The sequence below is a fragment of the Tamandua tetradactyla genome, chromosome 10 (assembly GCF_023851605.1).
Source record: "Tamandua tetradactyla isolate mTamTet1 chromosome 10, mTamTet1.pri, whole genome shotgun sequence".
NCBI lineage: Eukaryota > Metazoa > Chordata > Mammalia > Pilosa > Myrmecophagidae > Tamandua > Tamandua tetradactyla.
In genome coordinates, this window is record NC_135336.1 from 13,430,108 (window position 1) to 13,454,649 (window position 24,542).

The 24,542-nt window shown below is 32.2% G+C and overlaps 1 protein-coding gene across 6 annotated transcripts in view; it reads left to right on the plus strand.

The window, feature by feature from the left end:
- Positions 1–24,542, plus strand: part of OPA1 (OPA1 mitochondrial dynamin like GTPase) — a 101,938-nt gene that overhangs the window by 27,529 nt on the left and 49,867 nt on the right. For 4 of the 6 annotated variants that reach the window (XM_077117900.1, XM_077117901.1, XM_077117905.1 and 1 more), the window contains 13 exons: positions 5,740–5,850; positions 10,835–10,888; positions 14,274–14,378; positions 15,966–16,052; positions 16,632–16,745; positions 19,284–19,364; positions 19,527–19,601; positions 19,984–20,055; positions 20,139–20,238; positions 20,986–21,116; positions 23,346–23,418; positions 23,516–23,588; positions 24,330–24,445. In XM_077117900.1, coding sequence (XP_076974015.1) covers positions 5,740–5,850; positions 10,835–10,888; positions 14,274–14,378; positions 15,966–16,052; positions 16,632–16,745; positions 19,284–19,364; positions 19,527–19,601; positions 19,984–20,055; positions 20,139–20,238; positions 20,986–21,116; positions 23,346–23,418; positions 23,516–23,588; positions 24,330–24,445 — 1,192 coding nt within the window. The remainder of the gene's footprint in view (positions 1–5,739; positions 5,851–10,834; positions 10,889–14,273; positions 14,379–15,965; positions 16,053–16,631; positions 16,746–19,283; positions 19,365–19,526; positions 19,602–19,983; positions 20,056–20,138; positions 20,239–20,985; positions 21,117–23,345; positions 23,419–23,515; positions 23,589–24,329; positions 24,446–24,542) is intronic. The other 2 variants (XM_077117902.1, XM_077117903.1) reach the window with 1 other exon arrangement.

Here is a 24,542-nt window from a genome sequence, read left to right on the forward strand (position 1 = left end):
AACATAAGAAAATCAATTAATGCAATACACCGTATCAACAAATCAAAGCAGAAAAATCACATGATCATCTCAATTGATGCAGAGAAGGCTTTGACAAGATTCAACATCCTTTCCTGTTGAGAGCACTTCAAAGGATAGGAATACAAGGGAACTTCCTTAAAATGATAGAGGGAATATATGAAAAACCCACAGCTAATATCATCCTCAATGGGGAAAAATTGAAAACTTTCCCCCTAAGATCAGGAACAAGACAAGGATGTCCATTATCACCACTATTATTCAACATCGTGTTGGAGGTTCTAGCCAGAGCAATTAGACAAGAAAAAGAAATACAAGGCATCAAAATTGGAAAGGAAGAAGTAAAACTACCACTGTTTTCAGACGATATGATACGATACGTCGAAAACCCAGAAAAATCCACAGCAAAACTACTAGAGCTAATAAATGAGTACAGCAAAGTAGCAGGTTACAAGATCAACATTCAAAAATCTGTAGCGTTTCTATACACTAGCAATGAACAAGCTGAGGGGGAAATCAAGAAACGAATTCCATTTACAATTGCAATTAAAAGAATAAAATACTTAGGAATAAATTTAACTAAAGAGACAAAAGACCTATACAAAGAAAACTACAAAAAACTGTTAAAAGAAATCACAGAAGACCTAAATAGATGGAAGGGCATACCGTGTTCATGGATTGGAAGACTAAACATAGTTAAGATTTACAGATTCAATGCAATACCAATCAAAATCCCACCAACTTATTTTTCAGAAATAGAAAAACCAATAAGCAAATTTGTCTGGAAGGGCAGGGTGCCCCGAATTGCTAAAAGTATCTTGAGGAAAAAAAACGAAGCTGGACGTCTCACGCTGCTGGACTTTAAGGCATATTATGAAGTCACAGTGGTCAAAACAGCATGGTATTGGCATAAAGATAGATATATCGACCAATGGAATCGAATAGAGTGCTCAGATATAGACCCTCTCATCTATGGACATTTGATCTTTGATAAGGCAGTCAAGCCAACTGACCTGGGACAGAACAGTCTCTTCAATAAATGGTGCCTTGAGAACTGGATATCCATATGCAAAAGAATGAAAGAGGACCCGTATCTCACACCCTATACAAAAGTTAACTCAAAATGGATCAAAGATCTAAACATTAGGTCTAAGACCATAAAACAGTTAGAGGAAAATGTAGGGAGATATCTTATGAATCTTACAATTGGAGACGGTTTTATGGGCCTTAAACCCAAAGCAAGAGCACTGAAGAAAGAAAGAAAGAAATGGGAGCTCCTCAAAATTAAACACTTTTGTGCATCAAAGAACTTCATCAAGAAAGTAGAAAGACAGCCTGCACAATGGGAGATAATATTTGGAAATGACATATCAGATCAAGGTCTAGTATCCAGAATTTATAAAGAGATTGTTCAGCTCAACAACAGAAAGACAGCCAACCCAATTACAAAATGGAAAAAGACTTGAACAGACACCTCTCAGAAGAGGAAATACAAATGGCCAAAAGGCACATGAAGAGATGCTCAATGTCCCTGGCCATTAGAGAAATGCAAATCAAAACCACAATGAGATATCATCTCACACCCACCAGAATAGCCATTATCAACAAAACAGAAAATGACAAATGCTGGAGAGGATGCAGAGAAAGAGGCACACTTATCCACTGTTGGTGGGAATGTCAAATGGTGCAACCACTGTGGAAGGCAGTTTGGCGGTTCCTAAAAAAACTGAATGTAGAATTGCCATATGACTCAGCAATACCATTGCTAGGTATCTACTCAAAGGACTTAAGGGCAAAGACACAAATGGACATTTGCACACCAATGTTTATAGCAGCATTATTTACAATTGCAAAGAGATGGAAACAGCCAAAATGTCCATCAACAGACGAGTGGCTAAACAAACTGTGGTGTGTACATACGATGGAATATTATCCAGCTTTAAGACAGAATAAACTTATGAAGCATGTAATAACATGGATGGACCTAGAGAACATTATTCTGAGTGAGACTAGCCAAAAACTAAAGGACAAATACTGTATGGTCCCATTGATGTGAACCGACATTCGAGAATAAACTTAGAATATGTCATTGGTAACAGAGTCCAGCAGGAGTTAGAAACAGGGTAAGATAATGGGTAATTGGAGCTGAAGGGAAACAGACTGTGCAACAGGACTGGATACAAAAACTCAAAAATGGACAGCACAGTACTACCTAATTGTAATGTAATTATGTTGAAACACTGAATGAAGCTGCATCTGAGCTACAGTTTTGTTTGTTTGTTTGTTTGTTTTTTAATATATATATTTTGTATTTTTTATTTTTATTTTTTTCTCTATATTATCATTTTATTTCTTTTTCTGTTATCTTGCTATTTCTTTTTCTAAATCGATACAAATGTACTAAGAAATGATGATCATACATCTATGTGATGATATTAAGAATTACTGATTGCATATGTAGAATGGAATGATTTCTAAATGTTGTATTAATTTTTTTTTAATTAATAAAAAAAATTGTATGACCTTAGATAAGTTATTTCTGGTTTCTTCTGTCAAGGGGGTAAACCCAATCTCATAGAGCTGTTGTAAGGATTAAGTAGAGCCTTTTAACGCAAGACCTGGCATATAATAAACACTAAATAAATGTTGGCTATTATGTTGTAATTTGGCTCATTCAAGTAACAAACACATACCAAGCTTATTTAGATGCTAATTATAAAAATGAACACAATGTGGGCCTTACTCTGTTATAAATTCTTAAAATACAATTAAAAATACTGTATTTTAAAGCATTCACGTAAGAGTGACTTTCAGTATTTCAAGATGTTCTTTAAATCTTTTCTACCAAACTTAATTATTAACTTTTAGATTTTTCAGTTGATATTTTGGTTTCTGGAGTTTTCATTTGTCTTGATCAGGCATTATAATAATATTTTTAAAGGCTGAGAGCATTATACAGGAAACAACAGACTAGAGAACTACAGTGTCAACTTAACAGTAGCCAGGATATGTTTAGAGGTTATATCATTTATAGTTGTTACCAGGGTGACCATTTATGTGCTGATGTCGAGAGAAAAATATCCTAGCTTGGGGACATATTTATTGAAAAAGACTTTATTAATTTAAGAGGTGTGTAATTGTAGAATAGTTATACACATTTTTTCTCCTCTTTATCGCATAACCTAAGATTAGGAGATATATAGCCCATCACTTGATATTTAGGGTGAAATCTGATGCCTAAAATTGTCTCCAAGAGTAATCTCCTTAAGTCATGTAATATAGTATAAGTAGCTTTATCTGTGTCTAATTCTTGTTTTCTTCCTACTTTTTTCAGGAGTTAACATTATAATTTCAACTACCATCACATTACAGTGCCTCAGTAACATAGTTTGAAGGAAGGTGGTATCATTAGAAGAAGGGTGTTGTAATGTAACAGATTAAATTAGAGTATTTACCATATGATTGTGTGTGGATGTAAGCAGTGATTTAGGGAAGGGTGTTTAAATAAAAAAGAATTACAGGCCAGCACACTTAAGTAATATGGAATATTTTCTTACTGTTGTGGCATTTTGTGAATTAGAATACTGATGGTGTGTTAAAGCAGGTACGCTATTATATAATGAACGTATAAGCTAGTATGGGAAACTTTTAAAAGAACTATTTTAAAAAATGTAAATGCTTGAATGATTAGAAGTGCTATGGTAAATGACCAAAGGAATAAAAATATGAATTACTTTTCTTTCTGCTTGATGACAAGCAGTAGCAAAAATTATTATGCACATGATGAGGGTAGTAAGATACCTGACATTGGATCTTTCTTTGATAGTTTTATCAATGACCATAGAACTGATTTATTTAAAAGCTAGATTTTTAAAGATAACTGTAGGATTTAAAGATATATTTTATATTATTGTATCCATAAACAAATATTGATATTTCAATTATACTATGTATACTTTGGTGTTCTCTTGACATAGTTTTATCCTTTGGTTTATAGTAAATCAGTCAATTTCATTCATTGCCTAGGTGTTGATGGTGATCATAACCTAATGTATTAAAACTCAAACCAAGTAATATTTTTCCTTAATTTAAAATGTTTGCTTTAATACTAGCTATTCTGTTTGTGTTTACTTCTTCTCTGAAAAACTATTATATTTTTGTAAGTTTTAAGATTGTATAAGGTGAACTAGTTAGATAGTTCACCCAGCCTCTGGGTGAATCTACTAATTAAATTTTGAAAGTAATGTTAACCGTTTTTTTTATTTTTAAAGATTTTCTAATTTTGCTACCTGAAATCAAATATTGTAGGCAGTCATTTTATAAAGCTTTGAAACTGTTTCAAACTCATCCTTTTAATAAGTATTATTTTCCTAATTCTTCTCATTTTTAAAATCTGGTAAAAATTGTGCCTGCTGTTCTCCCAGAACACATTCTTGACCAAATTAAATGCTCTCCTTGTTCACTGGAGCTTTTGTTTTGGGGACCTCTAATTGAGAGCATATTTGGTTTGTGATATTGTCAATTTTTAATTGCCTTCTCCATCCCTCCTTTTCCCCACATTTCTCCAAGTTGACTATCTGATTGCCCAACAATTAAAAATACTGTATCCAGAAAATGACATGTATTTTAGTAACATACCACAGGTGACTATGTTGTGATAAAATTGTACCAGTTTAATATTTAACTAGTAAGTAGGATGAATTTTAGAAATAAGGATAGCAGTTATTTTGTGTATGGATCCAAAATGGTTTTCGCTTTACTTTTTATTTTCATAATAACTTGATTGTCTCCATATTTTAATTATATTCTTTTATAATGCTTTTGGTTTAATAATTGATATGGACTTGGTTTTATTTTCAGAGGCTATTTCTGTTTAATGTCAAAACAGCTGGTAAAAAGTCAAAACTCAACCAAATGATTTCTTTGAAGTTATGTAACATTTAAACAATCTAAGACATTTGTAAATTTAAAAAATTCCTAAATTTTGGTGAAACAAACTTGTGTGCATAGGATATGTGAATTAATGTAAAACCTTGATTAATTTGATGCTAGAAAACTCAAATTAATAAGGTTCTGAAGAACTGTCATCTTTAAACAAATCAGATGTAAGAATTTAAAAAGTAATTAAGTTGTTTAGTCATTACTTGCTTGAAAATCCAGTTTCTAGCTTTCAACCAAATCCCTTGCCCTTCCTTCAGTTTGTGGACATTATGGTTGAGAACAAAGATTTAGGCCTGCAAAATCAACAGGTGTTTAAAAAAAATCATTTTTAATCCGTATTACCAAGTCAGGAACATATATTAGTTCATCAAATCAGAAATAAGGATTGAAGAATTGGTTTTCTTGATAGTCCACTTACCAGGAAATTTAACTACAATGCTGCCTTCTTTGAGCATTCCAGTAAGTCTAGGTTTTACTGTACTTTGATATTATATATCTGTCTCATTTAATTCAGCAAACTCATTTATTATTGAATTTCCTTTTTATACCTTTTAAACTATGCTGTTTCACTTTTCTGAGACATTTAATTTTACTAAGGTAAAATGGAAATGCATTAAGCCCAATTGCTTTTTGGCTCTCAAGGTATATAAATGAGTTTCCATTTTTGTTATAAACAGTCCATTCCTCCCTATCGTACATCTGTTCCTTTGTTGTGCCCTTTGATTTAACATTGTTCTCCTCCCCAATTTTCCTCTTCTCCTCATTGTAAACTCATGGCAGGGTCTGCTTGGTGAGCTCATTCTCTTACAACAGCAAATTCAAGAACATGAAGAAGAAGCACGCAGAGCTGCTGGCCAGTATAGCACAAGCTATGCCCAACAGAAGCGAAAGGTGATGGATGGCTTAAGGGGGCTACTTATGTTCACACTAATCAGCCATTTCTACCAAGATTTCATGTCACCCTAACTCGTTCTTGGACTCTAATTATTAGAAGTAGTTTTTGATAAAATAATGCTATAAAAGATATATAATATAACCATGCAACTTTCCTGAAGTAGATAGTTTAAGCAAATCCCAAAGTAATTAAGCATAGGAAATTTAGTTTCTGGAAATTAGGCTGTCAGGGTCTATGGATTTGTAAAGGTAGAATTATGAATTGCTGTTTACTTGATCCGGTTATTAAGTAACTTTAGGCTTATAGCCAACTTATCTACTTATTCTCCAAGTTTTCATTTCTAAAATGAAAAGGATTATCCTGGGTGACCAATTTAAATTATTTGAAGCATGAGATTTGTTTATTTGTTTTAGTTAAAATGTGTCATTAGGAGACATTCATGTTTCTTATGGAAGAAAATTTTGATTTAATTTTTGGGCAGAGAAATGCAGTTCTTATACTTTTAAATAAACTCATTGTATAAAATTTTTCACATTTGTCAATGAAGTCAATACCAAAAACATTTTTACCTTAAACTACTGAGGGCTTGAAACATTGGAAAATTTGTATAATTCTGATCACTAAAGAACAGATTCTAATAAAAGCATAAGTCTTTAAAAATATGTGGTTATTGGTGCAATCAAGAGTTCTTTAAAAATATGCTTTTGGCTATTAAGTAATCTCAGAGTATGAATTCCAGGGTTAATTCCTGAGCAGACTGTTGGGTTGAAATGAAATGGATGCAATGATTTTAAAGTTACACTCTGAGATCTTGAAATCAGCTAATTATGTTATATGTATTAGATCACGAAAATTTTAAAGTTATGTATAAACCTTTATTCAGGAAAAATAATTGTTATATATTTAATTAGCTTCCTGTAGGTTCTTATATTTAAATCAACTATATTACAAATACTGATTTAGTGTGATAGTTCAGCTGGTTTAACCTTATCCCATTTGGTAGTAGTTAATACTAGAGACCATTCATCATAGTTCTATTTTTTCAGTGTCACTTCCTGGCTTTTCTCAATTCCAAGGCTGTGGAACCAACTCCTCTATATTGTTTAGCTTTCAGTAAATGAATAGCATATGTGGAAGTAGAAAAGAGAAAGTTAAAATTTTCGCATTTGTTTAAATTAAAGCTGGTATGTTAAGCCGAGGAAGGATTAATTTTTAATGATACTTTAGCATTCCTGATTTTGCATACTTATAAAGGTACATTTATATATTCTAATAAAGTTTATCTTTAGACTGACAGCTGAACAAGAGCCATCCATCCTTTAGCTTTACAAAAGGAAGAAAAGGGAACTAGTACATTCTGGAATTACAGTTAGAAATATGAATATAACGTTAGTTACAAATTGTTCTTAGTGTTTTTTTCATACCAATAAGTAATTTGATAGAGCCCTACAGATCTGCCATTTTAATAATTCTGAGATATGGTTTTAAAATTATGAGCTTTTGGATCTGATAATCAAGGGATATCAGTAATGAACCTGTTGTTTTTCTAACTTGAAGTTAATGTTCATTTTAAGTCTACTAGTCTTTAGTTAAGCTTAGGGTTATTATTCCTATTTCTAATTTTAGAATATTCTAATGTTTAAGTGGTTTATCCACTTAACCCTTAATGCCTTCCTTTCCCCTTTGTTAAATAGAGATTGCAAGGCTGTATTTAGTTAACTTAGTGGAGCACCAAACAAGGCTGGTTTCTGCTCACTTCAGAATTACCTTGAGCGAAAGTAAATGGGGCTATAAAGACGCTTTATGCTCTTTTATAATGAAATCATCCCCTTTTACTATCCTGTAAGGCAGTTTCTTACTAAATCCTCACCTATTCCCCCCTTATACCCAATAGAGATGACTTTCAGCCCATTGCTGTCATAAATGATCAAAATCCTAATTCGTGAGATTTTTACCAGTCCTGGTGTTGGAGTCTACAGGTATTTTTTGTTGCTTTTTAAAATCATTCTTATTTCTCTCTTATCTCCTTGAAAATAGTCTTCATTTTTTAGGATCTTATTAGTAGCAACTAATTTTCTCTCTGTCTTCTGAGGAAGAGAACTCAAGCAGAGACAGTAAATTGAAACTGCCATTGGTAGTTTTCCCTCCTACAAATAGGTACACACATAGAAATTTTTTAAATTAGTCTTTTATTTATGTGTTTTGGTATTTCAGAATAGCCATTATGGCTTTATGGGAAGAAGTATTTAAAATTTTTAAATCAGGCTTGGTTTTGTGAGGAGCTAGTAAAGATTTTTCTCTTTCAGCTTTAGCTTGTTTCTGCGGAGGATTCCGCTCTTTCTCCATCAGTTTTACAGCCCTGGAATTGTAGAAAAGCTCTGGTTTCAAGATCATTGGTATCCATTTCTGTCAGGGTGAGTTTTAAATTAATTTCAAAATGCAAATGGATTATATTAAACAACAGAATATGGATTTATTCTTGTAAGTGACTGAATTTTTCCAATAGGCCTTAATATAGTATACGAGTAAATGAGAATACATTAAAATGAAATATACCCAGATTGTTTAAGACTCAGAATAAGTAAGTGACAGATTAAAAATAGCATGTTAGTACACCTTAAGAGGATATGTAGAAGTATCTTCTCATCAATCATTAATATTTATATTATAAACCTAAAGGCTTTCTTGTTTCCAAGACAACATTAAGTCCAATTCTTGACTCTGCCACTACCTATTTTTTAATATAGCTTTAAGGTGGATTTTGATGTTCCACTAAACTACGCAGATAGAAAATGTATCAGTAAACTATGCATGAGTTGTACTAACAATTTTACCAGAAGGGCAAATGAAAAATTTAAATGCTCCTAAAAATTTTAACAGGCATGATTATCAGATACTAATATTAGCATAAAGATTGCATTTGTAGTATTCTAATAACCTTATATTATTTTAAATTTTTGTAGAATCTTATTATTTTACTAAATTACTAAGTATGTTAACCTTTTATAGCCTTGGCAAATAATAAACATTATACCTTTTTTGTTTAATTATATTATATCTTTTAATTATTGCCCCATATGTAGTGTTGGATTTTTGTATAATGATTTAGAGTATATTGCATGAAGTCAGAAATAATTAAATGTTCACATTCAGAACTAAAACTTTTTATCCTAATGCTGTTTATACATTTTATATTAATTTACCTGCAATTAGATGAATATTTAATGGAACAAAGTAAATCAGTTTCATTACCTCTTAAAATGAATTGGGTATTTCATCTGCATAACAGTTTTTTTTTTTTTATGAACACATTATTACAATATGATGGTATGCCATATAATCAAAATATGGAATCATTTCTTTATTGGCCTTCGAGTTTTTTGGTTCTTTGGGTTGTAGATCCTCTCCCTAATCTGCTTGATTCTTCATCTGTTAGAAGGCTATTAATAATTCTTCATTTTCACACATATACATAAATGGTCAAAATTAATAGCCAAATTAGAAGGTTATTAATAATTCTTCATTCTACACACATACATATAGCCAGCAAGCTTGCTGTACCAAGTGGGAAAATAATAAAGAATAATGAATGTTTGTTTTATATCATCTTACTTTTTTCTAGTTGTCAAAAGTTTTAATCATATTTGTTTTTGTTTTTGTTAAGAAAAAAATGATGTCATTTCTAACAAGCATTGTCCACCTGTATTATAGAAATAAAAGTTTAGAAAATTCTTTTAGAAAGTATTTAGAAGTAGGAAAAGAAATTTGAAAATAACTTTCTATCACATGGACAGGCCTTTTTAATACTCTCCTCAGTAAATATCATTTAAAAATATTTTTTTTTCTACCACTATCTTGATTGCTTAAATAGCCAACAAATGAAGATGAACAAGACTTTAAATGAAAAAGACAATATACATTTTTAATTGATTTTTGTCTACTATAAAATAAATTCGTATTTACAAATTTTCATTATCAGAAATTAGATAGTTGTTTTGAAAGACTGACGATGACAACTTCTGCACCTCACCATGAAGTCGAAGCACAATATGGATTTGTCATGAATGACATCATCTTTATTATAAATGACCATTGTATTTTGATTTAGAATTGTATTGTGACTACTTTAAAGTCTGCTGTGTAATGAAGCTCATTTTTTTTGATGACTTCATTTTAGAATTATTAGCATTTTGAATTTGAAGTAGTTTACACAATACCTGTAAATTTTATTCTATTTTTTGTTTTATGTTCTTGTCGACTTTAATTGCTTTACTGGGCTTCATTGCTACCAATGCATTTTCTGTATTATGGGTTAGCAGATCTTGCATGGAAACTGAATTTGAAAACAAATATCTGGCTAGTTAAAGTTCTGAAATACAAATTGTTCTTTGCATTTATTATAGTTTTCCCTATTCAGATACAGAAGTGGATAATATTTGCTTAAATATGTAGAATGAAATGATTTCTAAATGTTGTGTTAGTTAATCTTTTTTTTTAATTAATAAAAAAAAAAGTTATGCTGTGACCAATGAGCTTTTTCATGCGCTAGAAACTGTAACATGTATCTCATTTCCCAAAGCACATTTCTATAAGATTATCTGTGCCTTATTTCTCCAAGTATTTAATTCCCTGTTCTTTAATACAGAACAGCCCTTGAAGACAATAATAACGATATGTATTGATCTCTTGTTTTCCTAACAAGCCTTTTATAAGAAATGACTAGAATGGCAACAGGAAAATGATTGCTTTTTTTTTTTAGGTTTTTAAAAATTTCTTGATATAAAATTATCAAGCTGTTTTTATTGATGAATATTGGTGATTTTTGCTTTCTTAAATAATCATGTGAGTTAGAATTTATTTTGATTATACATTCAGCCAGTGATTTTTACTCTTAAAAATATATTATTTAATTTGGCTTATTGCACATTCTAAATAAACCTAATTATACTCAATGAAAATTAATTTATTTTAAATATTTAGGTAACAGATAAAGAGAAAATTGATCAACTTCAAGAAGAACTCCTACATACACAGGTAATTCTAATGATTAAGAAAAACCAGAAGCTTTCTCCTATTTTTACTGTAAGTTGGGTGATATAGAAATGTATTTTTTCAACAAAGTCAAATTTGGAATGGTTTAATGATAGAATCTCACCAATAGATGCAAACTGAGAAATAAGAAGTTAAGAAAGGAACTAGACCCTGGCCAGAGTCCAATAATTTTTCATTTTATTACACTATCTGAAATTTGATCAAAGATACCACAGGACTCTAGTTATCAAGATAGTCAAGACTTAAATAAGAATTTATGAGCTCTTATGCAAAAACTTACAAGTTTTATAAAAAAAAAGTATGAAACTTTTTTTTTATAAAAGCTTTTTTTTGTGACTTTTTTTTATAAAACTGTTTCTTTGTGAAACTGTGTTGAAATTTACAGGCTTTGGAAATATAACTTACTGACAGCATGTATTTTAAAAAATAAAAATAACCATAATTCAAAATAAGCAGTATTCAAAAATTAAACTTTGAAATAACTCAATTCAGAATCTACTTTTTCTAAACAATTTTAAGGTCAAAAGGTCTGATAAGCAATAATTGTTTATAATTGTATAGCAAATTTAAGAACAATTTTGAATTAATATAAAATTTAATCCAGTGATTTTTGATATCACATACTGAAGTTCTTCATAATATTAATGATTTGTCTTTGTAAAGTGGGCATATTGCTGATGAAAGTGTTAATTATAAGCCATTATTTCATTTTACTTTTAAATAGAAAAGTAACACAATGGCAATAGAAGAAAGTAACTCTATAAGTGGGGCATTAACTCACTTATGTGTAAAAATCTATTTTTGAGTGAGTTTTGTGCTTCTAATTTTAAAGGAAAACTACTGAGGAAAAAAGTGGGAGAAAGTGGTTTGTCTTTTTGTTAACCTGTACTTGTATTGATAAGCTAAGTAATTTAGGTTAGAAAATTTGAGTTGAGTCTGCCACATAATTCTGCAAGCCCTCAGGAGCCTTTTCCTTTGCTTCTCTAAAGCCTGGAACTGAATGTTCTTTTCTGTAAAATAATGTGTTTCTAAAGATTTCTTGCACTATTTTGAAAAACTATTCCGTTCTTATAGGTGATGATAAAATCGTCATTAGTTTAAAGACCTGTTCTGTGCAACATAATGGGTGGGTAGATCAAAATTACACTACCCCACTCCATCATCAACTGTTATGTATAGATAACAGTGGTAAGCAGTAATTAAGTTATTTTTAATAGTTAAAAGACTTATTATTTGGGTCTCTCATTTTAGGGGAGGAAAGAAAAACAGGGACAATCTGGATAAAATTAAATGGTATATATATAATTTATATATATAATTTTCTTTTTTTTTCTTTTTTTTTTTTTTGCATGGGTAGGCACTGGGAATCAAACTTGGGTCTCTGGCATGACAGGCGAAAACTCTTGTCTGCTGAACCACTGTGGCCCACCCTAAACAGTATATTTTGAGCCATGGTATTTGTTTATATCTTCTTTGATTCTCATTCCTAATTATACATTAAATTTGTCAGTGCTTTGCTCTTCATATATCTTTTTTAAGGCTCCCCAGCTAAGTAATTCTAATCTGCAACCAGGGGTTAAGAATCATTGGTCTCAAAGTATATTCACTGGAGCTGTAGCCATTAGTAGGCTTGGGAACTTGTTAAAAATGCAAAATTTATCCCTACCTGGGATCCACTGAATCAGAAGCTCTGGGAGTAGGATCTAGCAATCTGTTCTTAAAAGTCCTCACTGTAATTCTGATGCCTGGGGGACAGCACAATAGGACAGTTCTTCAGGTGGCATTTGGTACCTGTCCCAAAAAAATGTTACTATCCCTCAAAAATGTAGAACCCATAATTGATTCCATGTTTACAAAGAAAAGAATGAATGGAAATGCTACCACCTTTACATATTCATTGATATCATCCCTCTGACTTGTGCCATTTATAGTTGTCAAGTCACAGGGCATTAATACTACTATATGGCATATATAGCATATAACACTATATGGCAAAATCATTTTATAATAAATTGTGAGATTATCTATATTGGCACCATAACAGAAATATAATGAAAGCCACATGTGTAATTCTAAAACTTTACATTAAAAAGGTAAAAAGTAACAGGTTGAATTAAATTTAATAATGTATTTTATTTAACCTAGTATATTATGAATTCTGAATAGTATCATTTCAGCAGGTAATCAATATAAAAAAGACTAGTGAGGTATTTTATGTTTTTTTAAGCAAGTCTTTGAAATCTGGTAATTTATATTTAATAGCACGTCTTGATTCAGACTACCCACATTTCAATTGCTTGATAGTTACATGTTAGTGGCTACCATGGTAGAGCGAAAGACTTCATTTTTAGATTGTACTAGTGGGTATGTTATGTAAACATATGTCTATATTTGAATCTAGCCTGCAGTTCTGTCTCATAATATATAGTTCAGCTACATAACATACTTTTCTTTAATTTAGCTTAAATTGGACATTCTCTGAGGACAGAACCATTATTTCCTGTTATTTTGTTCTTGGAAAGTTAGAACAACCTAAAAAATTTTCTAAGAAATATTTTCAATTGTATAGTGTATGATATTTAAAGTTGGACATAAACATTCTGCTAGTTGTAGGAAGGACTAATTCTTATACTTTTCTGAACTGTTGGTATTTTGTTAAGGAATAGTAGTGAAAAAACTGAGAAGACTAATTAGAACAGTTCAGATTTATTTGAGAAGAAACTAAAAATATGTAGCCAGTCAACTTTGGCAAAATAACTGTCTAAACATATTAATCTTCTTTAAAATGTGTTTTATATCAATATTTTAAAAATTAATATACGATCTCTGGCCACAGAAATGTAACACAACTTGGAAGAATGAGCCCTGTACCCAGACAGACCTGTACTCAAACCCCCTGCTCCTCTACCACTTACTAGCTGGGTGACCTCGGGCAGGTTATTGACCATCCCTAACCTCATGTTCCTAATCTGTAACCCCTGCCCCGGGGCTGCTGTGTTATAATAAAAAATATGGCTTCATAGAATGTGCTTAAGAACTTCTTTAAGTTCTTAAATTTTTATATTTTTAAATTACTTTTACCTAAGAATACTGTACTTAAGAACTTGCTTCTCTATTTTTTCAATGTAAATACCAAAAAAATTTCCGAATGAAAGGCCAGATATGACAAGAAATTGTAGTGTATTTCACTATTTGCATTCAGAGATCATATTCATAATTTTTCTCAACATTTTCACAGAAGTTTTTAAGATGTAATATTGGTTAGAAGATATTACTTCAAGATTTGGAGAGATTTTAATTAGACTTAATTAATATTATTGGTTAACTCATCTTTTTCTTACATAGTTATGTGTGATTTTTGTTGTAGTTAAAGTACCAGAGAATCTTGGAACGGTTAGAAAAGGAGAACAAAGAATTGAGAAAACTGGTATTGCAAAAAGATGACAAAGGCATCCATCATAGAAAACTTAAGGTATTTTTAATTAATTTTAATCTGTTAATTCTCAGAACTTTGCCACTTAACATTTTGCTTTCTTGGATACAAGTTTTTAAAGAAACTGTAAACTGTTTTATCAGTCTTTTTTTCTTTAGCTTGATGTCCTTGGTTGGGGTAGGGATGGAGTTCTCTTCCTATATTAAGACTATTCACAAATTTTAAGTCTCCAAACATTTGTTTTATACAATGCCCATTAAATCTTCATTTGTATTGAATCAGTTTATTCTCTGAAAGACCTAATTTGTCTTTAGATATTAGATATTTAATTTTACAACTATAAAATCAGAATCATGAGTTAATGCACATATAAATATGTCATCATTGCCTTATTTGTATTCCCAGTGAACAATTAGGCCACTTTCTTTTAGTTTTAAAAAATTAGCATTTTCTCCTAGACATTTTAAAGAATTTTCGAAAAAGCTTATACTGGTCATCAGCACATTGGTAATTACAATCAATAAATTAAATCTTATTATCTCCCACTAAGGCAAACTGAATGTGCTATATTAATTTGACGTTAGTCTGTTCATTTAAAATCTAATATAAGTAGTATACAGAATTTGTGTTCAACAGAACTACAGTGAATCATGACACATGCATCCTATAGTCAGAGTCCAAAGAGATGTAGTTCTTTGTCTTACTCCATGTTTTAGTAGCTCTGACTCTGAATTATGACTAAACAAAACAGATAAATAACATGGCTTTATTTATAAGTAATATGTGGCAGTTGAGAAAAGTCATACCCAAGTATTAATATATGTTGTGAATTTATCTCAGAAACAGAATTTTCTCTCATAAAATGAAAGGGTAATGTAATTTTCTGTTGTTTATTTTTAGTTGGATATATAGTAGTTACTTTTCATTCAGTTATTTCTAGATTTTAAGAGATGAAGGGAACCATATGCTCTAGTTTTGCTCTTATTTTGACATTAAAACTAAAAATTTATTTTTGTTAAATATGAAATGCTTCACTATAGCTTTTTTGTTCTAGGTCTGTTTATTTGTTTATTTGTTCATCAAATCCATGAAGCTTGTTCTGTGTAAGGCACAAGTTTGGTCCTGGTTATACAGAATGTCTGCCCTGATCCCCTCACATTTTAGCAGTCTTCTTTGTGATAGTTTTCTACTTTTATCTTCTCTTCAGCTTTTGCTCTTAGTTGCTCCCTCTCTCTCTCACTCTCACTCTCACAAGACAGGCTTGGGAATGATTTCCTTGTCATTGGCTAACTGCCTCCTTATTTGGCCTTTCTGGTGTTCATGGTCTTCTGTTGTGCCTTTACTATCAGTGCTTCAGGAGCACCCAATTGCTTTCCTCTTCCCATTTAATAAGAGGTTAGGAAATTCTGAGTCTAAGTACTTTTTCAAATCATTGTATCTTTAAATTATGCATAAATTGGATAGGAATTTGATTCTGTACTATTTTAGTTTTTACTATGAATATATATTTATGTAGTAACTGTAAGAAAATATTTTGAATGTACCAGCTTCTTTTCTGCTGACATATCTGTGATATAGTTTTAATATCTTCGCTGTTTTATGTGAAAAAATTTAAAAATTTTACAGAAATCTTTGATTGACATGTATTCTGAAGTTCTTGATGTTCTGTCTGATTATGATGCCAGTTATAACACCCAAGATCACCTGCCTCGGGTAAGTGAAAAATTAATAGACAATGAACTTACCCATTAGGAAAAAATATGTATGTTAGGTTCTCAAATACAGTGTAAAGTATTCTATCTGTATAATCTTATTTATGTATTCTAGGAGATGTCTTTAGCATTGAATGTGTGACTATAGCTCTTCATTTTGGTTCCATTAGTTTTCTCATATTTATGTATTTTGAAGGAAGAGTATTAAGTATTTGACATTATATTAAAATACCTGAACAGTAGACTAAATTAGGCATGAGTGAATTTTAGCCTCATGAAATGTGCTTATAAAGAATAAGCTCAATGTTGGAAATATTTATGGAGCATTAGCAATCTGGTTTTAGAGATAGAGGTTTAAATTACCATGTTTTTCATATGAATTTGCTTATAAATTAACCCAATTAATTTTGCAATTTATTATCACAATATGTATAAGGTATCATTCTTCATGAATGATACTTGAAAACTAATTTCTTTTACTGTAAATATTTTAAAAGACAGATCACAGAAAAGCATTTAAACCTTACTTAATAGTTTTGTATCAGAAAATACAAATAAATGTTAATTATTTTGTGATAAGGTTGTTGTGGTTGGAGATCAGAGTGCTGGAAAAACAAGTGTATTGGAAATGATTGCTCAAGCACGAATATTCCCTCGAGGCTCTGGGGAGATGATGACACGTTCTCCAGTTAAGGTAAAAAAATAGGCTATCTTACTGAAGTTCTTCAGGAAAGTAACTACTTCATTGAGGTTTGTTCATTAGTTGAAATGAAGAACTTAAAAAAAAATGATATATGATATATAGCATTTGAAATCATTCCTAACATATAAATCAATAGAAGGAATAGCCAGAAGATCAGCATGACAGGATTTGAGCGAGGGAAGGATGGTGGGAGAAAAGGTCAGGAGGAAAGGGAGAGAGATACGCTGCTGATTGATCAAGGAAGATGAAGACTGATCATTGAATTTACCAGTGGAGGTTAATAAGTGAATTATGTGGAAGTTTTCTTCTGATTGGTTTCACTTCCTCAATGAAGGAGAAAGTATTGAGGATTGCAGCAAGTGTGGAAAGTGAAGTCTTTTCTAGGAGATTGTTAAGTGAGTTAATGAAGAAAATAGAGTAATATTAGGATTGCCGAGCCCTACTAAGGGCCCTATTAAGATCTAGATTCAAAGTGAATCTCTGTAATTGTGTGTTAATTGTAATGATGGGTTATAGAATCTGTGCTGGTAAGGAAAGAAGTGAAAAAGAGTGGCTAAGGAGTAGATCCCAGTGGGGTTGAAGAATTATGAGAAATAGGGCTTTAGAGTGGTTGAACTGGAAAGGTATATGATAGTGGTAGTGAGAAAGTGCAGTGCTAGACATTGAGACCATAGGATTGGATGGCAAAAGTGGGTGGAGGACAAGATCAATAATTGAAAGGCCTAGCTATTAGAAGGATTGTCTATGTGGATGTCTTAATCACCGATAATTATGGACTGAGTTGTGGAAGAAAGTGAGACAATGAGGTTGATGCTAAAATCTTCATAAAGTGAAACCTGTTTATAACTGCAAGATGATCATAGCATTGGACAGTCTAGTGTGATGAAATGAGCTTCCAAGGAGCTCAAGGTTTTTTAGGAAGGAGGGGAAAGAAACAATGGAATGGGAACATCCACAAGGATCAAAGAGGATACCAACACCACTTCTGAATTCACTGGTATGTGGAACGTGAAGGAAAATAGCTAATCATGAAAGGAGTGCAGGGGTATAGCAAGAAGGTGAGGAAAGGAAAGGTTGCAGATAAGGGATTTAGCTAATGATTGCAGTTAGTTTTGTAATTATGTTTAATTGTGTAAAATCTATCAGTTTTATCTTTTTATACACCATTAGCTTTTATTTCTAATCAACTAAGGAACTCATTTGTAATTTATATATTAAAACATAACTTTAGCTAACCTTATAAAATCTTTTAGTGAAGAGCTTGATTAATTTTTACAAGTGAAAGCATCCATGTCGCCAAAAGATAGATACAGATAGATACATGCTGTTCAGCAGGCAGAGTTCTTGCCTGCCATGCTGGAGACCTGAGTTCGTTTTCTGGTGCCTGCCCATGGAAAAAAAAAAAAAGAGAAAAAGATAGATACAGGAAGATGACCAATACCATGTGAGCCTGCTTTATGCCTCCTCCTAGTCATGACCCCTGTCTCTCCTATACCAGGATTATCGCTATTCTGACTTCTATCATCATAGATTAGTTTTATGTTTTTAAAGTTTATATGAATAGAATCATGCAGAGTGTACTTTTTGGGGGTCAGGCTGTGAATTCAACCATGTTGTATGAAACCGTAGTTCTTTTTTCATGGCACTATAGTATTCCATTGTGGGAATATACCATACTTTATGTATTCATTCTACTATTAGTGGACATTTCGGATGCTTCCAGTTTAGAAAATACAGTGAACCTTAAACCACAATCTCATTTCATGCCCCAAAATCAATTGCAGAAACATTGTAAACTTGCCTCTAACATTGTTATGAGCATCCTAGGCTGTGGATGAAGTTATATTTCAGGAAGAAATTAACTTTCATCTGGCAAAGAGGTAGACAGAAAATACTTGTTGGAAAATCCCCCCAAAATTCAGTGGGATTGGAATCTTAAGGCTTCTGTAGTTGCTCTTGGATGCCTCCAGACAGTGGTATTTTGTTTTGTTTTTTCTAGTCTCCTTAGTTATCTTAATGGAAATAATTAAATTTTAAAATAATAAAAGGTAATAATAAGGAAGTTTTAAGAGTTACTGTTGAAAACTTTAGGAATGTGAAGTTTAGAAATTCTCATAAAACTACTCACTATAAATATAAGTTGTTTATAGTGTTTTCTCAATGTCATGTCTTGTATGAAGCCTACCCTAGATCCCCTGTGGTCAGTTCCATTCTCTTCTGTAGCCTGATAGATTTTGTCCCACTATCCCGGGTATTTCTCCCAGTATATAGTGAGATCTAAATCAGGGACAGCCCAATGTTTTGTGCCCCCTGCCTCCACCTACAACACCTGACACATAGTTGGTGTTCAACAAATAGATAGTGGATGCATATATTGTTGTTTACCTAATTCGCCTTTAACGTTAAGTGCAAGATTTTCTTTTAGTTCTTCAAATCCTGGATTTGTGTGTCATGGTGACCCTACTAAGTGCTATGGGAATTAATACTCATTTTAAATGCATCATTACATCTCAGTTTTATTAATTTCAGGTGACTCTCAGTGAAGGTCCTCACCATGTGGCCTTGTTTAAAGATAGTTCTCGAGAGTTTGATCTTACCAAAGAAGAAGATGTAAGTAGAAAAGATTTTATAGTGCCTTGTAAAGCCTTGCCTATTAATCAGTTCATAGGTTTAACTTTATAAGCTGTATAAGCTCATAAAAAGACAATTAAATGACGTATTTGTGAACTGAAGATTTTGTTAGGATTTTTTTTGTTTGTTTTCTATTAATAGCTTGCAGCATTAAGACATGAAATAGAACTCCGAATGAGGAAAAGTGTGAAAGAAGGCTGTACCGTTAGTCCTGAGGTAAGAGTTGTAATTCATTTGAATGTTTTTTGGAAAATCAGTGCTTATTTCAAATAAATCATGGTATTCGTAGTGATGTTTAGATTGCAACTGTTCCAAGATACGTTTAATGTTTTTTTCCCTTTAATGTTTTTGTTATTCCAAATAGTTTCATTAAAATGATAATGGAGGTTTTATAGTAGGATTGTGCATTTTTTCTTTCGTAGCTTTTTTTTATAAGTAATTTTCTGTTACTTTTAGGATCAGAAAAATTCATCAAGATTACCATATCTGGATGAATGAGATGTAGATATTACAGAATATATATCATTAGAAATCTCTTAATGATACCCCCCAATCATCGCTCCCCCAAAATTGGTATTTCTTTTTTCTTCCCGAGTAGACCATATCTTTAAATGTAAAAGGCCCAGGACTACAAAGAATGGTGCTTGTTGACTTACCTGGTGTAATTAATGTAAGTATGTATGAAACATGTATTTTATTTTATTCTTGCTGTGAAAGCATTTCTAATGACATTTAAAATATTTTCTCTTCAAGACTGTGACATCAGGCATGGCTCCTGATACAAAGGAAACTATTTTCAGTATCAGCAAAGCATATATGCAGAATCCTAATGCCATCATACTGTGTATTCAAGGTAAATCATATAAAAAAATGTTGTTTGCATTATTATTAGATTGAAAACTATTTAAAGAAGTTCTTCCATTGCAGATTGTCCCAACATTTATCTGTCATACAATTTGGAAACAGTGGTCCGAATAGATCCTGAATAGCCATGGCATTGGTGTCATTCTGTGCCGCCTGTATGTTGAGCCTCCTTACCATTGGACCTTTCTTGGGGTTTTAAGGGTTTCCTGGGCTCAGACTTCATCCTGAGAAGGCACAGGGTAGGCCTGACTTCCACACAATTACCCTGATATTCATCCTCACAGTAAAAAAAAAGTTAACCTCAGAGGTATATATCACCAAGCCCATCTGAACTGTTGCCCTGCAATTAAGCTTTATTAAATAATATTCATGATACGTGACAAAAATGACTTCTCAGGTTTTCAGTGCAGCAGATGTCAAGGAAGATCACTAATAGACTTTAAACAGTCCAAGCTTTGCCTTAAATATGCACATTATATAAACGTACAAGACACATGTTTTTGTCTTCTCTTTACTTGTTCATTTTACTAGTAGATGAAATTGAAACTGGAAATATTCTGATAAATTTTGCTGTAGGCATCACTGAAATTTTCATTGGCTACAATTTCTTTTCATTACTAAGATAAGTGTGTGTTAAATAATATTTGTTTTAATTTAGAAACAAGAGTGTAGCTTGTGCTAAGTTCTTAAAATCCATTTTGCAATTGTTACATTGTCAGTTTTCAATTCTTTTCAGATGGATCTGTGGATGCTGAACGCAGTATTGTTACAGACTTGGTTAGTCAAATGGATCCTCATGGAAGAAGGACGATATTTGTTTTGACCAAAGTAGACCTGGCAGAGAAAAATGTGGCTAGTCCAAGCAGGGTGAGGGCAAATTAATTATTGTGAGAACTAATTCTTTATATAAGCTTTATTATGAGAACAGGTTCTTTATGTAAGTTTTATTTAACCTTATAACCACAAGAAGTATTTGTTAAAGAAAAAGTTCCTTTTGGAATGTTATCAGAAAGTAGCAGTGGGATTTTTCTTGGTTCCCATTGAGAACAAAGTATGAGAAAGTTGCAGGAAATTACTTAAGCAAAGTTTCATGGTACAAATACATCTCCATAATTGTAGATACTTTGTGTCAGAAATATCTAAATTGCTAGTGTTGCTTGCCCTAATTTAAATAATTTTGGATGCTCACATATATTTCTGACTTCATTTGTGAGGTTGCTTGGCTTAGTTTTTTTGTTGTTGTTGATGTTCATATCATAAATTAGCATAAAACTAGTGATAGTATGGATTCCTTTTGGGCCCCTTCTGTATGCCATTTTATTGCAGAAACATCCCCACTGCTAATTCATGAAAGGACTATTTTGAAGACTTTTTAGAAAAAGCATTGGACTGAGAATCAGGCATCCAGTATCTTGTTCATGCTCCACCAATAGATCTTGTTACTTTTCTGAATCCAGCCAGTGCAGAATCCAACCCATGAGTCTAGTGGCTCTCTGAAATTATTTTCATTTATGGAATTTCATGAAATCTATACATGATGATCAGTTTCCCTTATTTTAAAGAAACTTATTTAACTTTTCAGTGCCTCAGCTTCCTCATCTGGTAGAAATGAAGATATTAATAATATTATCTCATAAATTATATGGTTTTATTGAATTAAATATATTGGAAAGTCATAAGTAATATATACCTGTTGGCTGTGATCTTTTATTTTTATTATTATATCATTAGCCCCTGTAGAAAAACTGTAAGGAGAAAAATTTTTCTCCTTCCCATCTTAAACTTTCTGAACTATACTTCTATGTCATGGGTTCCCAAGATCACCCCTAGCCGGTGATTTTCTCGAAGGAGTCAAGACTCAGCAAACTGTCAGACTCACACCTTAAATTTATTACAGCAAAAGGATATAAAGCAAAAATCACAAAGGGAAAAGGCATATGGGGCAAAGTCTAGAGGAAACCAGGCACAATCTTCCAAGAGTCTTCTTCCAGCAGAGTCACATAGGACCTGCTTAATTCCTCCAGCAACAATTTGTAACAGCATGTGTGAAGTTTCATTTTCTAAGGATGTTCGTTAGATACTCAGCGCCCAAGGTTTTTATTAGGGTCCAGTCATATAGGCACCCTCATGTAACAAAAGTCCAGTCTCCCAATAGGAAAGCAAGTGCTCAGTAAAACCACATGCATACACAATGAGCCACTCGTATTTGAGGAAAATTTAAGTCAGTGTAGAGAACTTTACCAATTCAAATGCTGCAACCAACGGTCAACTTTTGCAAGCAGGACTTTTTAAGAGTAGCAGTGTCAGGTCTGCTATGAAGACTCTTTTCTGCACAGCTTTCATTACCGCCACTTAAGGCTAAGGCCCTTTGTGTCAGTATAGATCCTGATATGGGAAAGGGGAAAACTGAGGTAGAAACAGATTTCTGTAGCACTCTTCCCCTCTCTCTTGATGACTTGCATTTATTTCTTATTTTCTTGAATAGTGTTTTTGTAATTCATTTGAAATGCAATTGAAGCTCATTTTAATCCTTTTTGTACCAAAGATTCAGCATTAGATTAAGGATGTAATTTGTTTTAGAGGAGGGAGTCTGAGTCCAGTATTAATCTGAATGGACTTAAGAGGGTAGAAATTCTTACGTTGTGTACAAATGGTGAATCTGAAACTAATAACATGAGTTACCACATACTGAGTGCTTCTCAGAGCCCATCACTGTGCTGATTATCTATACTATCTTGTATAACCTTTTCAGTTAACTTTTTTGAAAAGGTTAAGTGGCCACATAGCTAGTAAGTGGCACAGCAGGGATTTGAACTTAGGTCTATCAGACTCCAAAGCACTACACATTATTCCAAATTTTAATTGTGGTATGTACATTTTAATCATATATTCTTCAACATAGTAAAATTAAATATATCTGTTTTTCCTCAAACACCACTTGAAGTACATTTTAATACAGTACAGATTTATGTATTTGACTAAACATAATAAATGTATAGTGTCATTTAATTATTTGGCTTTCTTAATTGTACGTTATGCTTTTTTAAATTATATAAGCCTACATCTCATATTTATTTTCCCCACTCTTTAAAATAGATTCAACAGATAATTGAAGGAAAACTCTTCCCAATGAAAGCTCTAGGTTATTTTGCTGTTGTAACAGGAAAAGGTATGCAAAGATAGATCATTATAATTTAGTTTGTGTTGTTTTCAAATAATGCAGATTCATTTTTCTTAGTGAAAATGTGGTCATTATCTTTCCCTAGGAAACAGCTCTGAAAGCATTGAAGCTATAAGAGAATATGAAGAAGAATTTTTTCAGAATTCAAAACTCTTGAAGTAAGTGTCTTGTTAAATATGATTTTACATTGAGAGTAGCACTAAATGAAACTATTTTACTTAAAAGTTTGTGTTTATAGCTGTTAGTTTAACACTGAATTTCTAGAATTGTCCCCAAATAGTGATTTGGCCCTAATGAACAGGTCCTTAAGCTAGCCCTTTGACAGCACTGGGAGCAGTTTCTCACATAAGCAGTGCCCTAGATGTTGGCATAGTGAACTGGGCACTGAAATCCAATGTGAACACCTGTTACGTGGGTTCAAACACATATCCTAAAGGAAAATATGAGTTTGACAGAACAACTAAAAGGAAGTGCTAAGAGGATGTTGGAATGTATTAAAAATTTACATTCTGGATTAATGTAGTAAATCAAAATAGTTCTTGAAAACCAAGTATTATTGGATGTTATCTGTTGGGAGGGAAGCTGACAAGGGTGCAGACTTGTTCTATCTAATATGGTAGTCACTAATCACTAAATTAGTAAAATTTTAAAAAGTAAAAGATTCAGTTCCTCAGTCATACTTTTCAGGAGCTCATATTTCAAGGACTCAGCAACCCATGTGGCTGGTAGCCACCCTGTGAGTCAAGCAAGCTTAGAACATCATCATCACAGAATATTCTGATGGACAGCACACTAGCATAAAATGTATAATTGGCTATTAAATTATATTCCCATTCTCTGTCTTGGTGAGAATATTATTGTCATTTTAATATACTTTAGCTTTTGTTATTTTCTTATAGGACAAGCATGCTAAAGGCACACCAAGTGACTACAAGAAATTTAAGCCTTGCTGTATCAGACTGCTTTTGGAAAATGGTACGAGAGTCAGTTGAGCAACAGGCTGATAGTTTCAAAGGTAAGTTGAATATTTAAACAGATTTGCTGTATTATTAGCTGGCATCCTTTAATCTCCATCAAATTATTTACTCCCTTTCTTTAGCAGTTCCTTATTA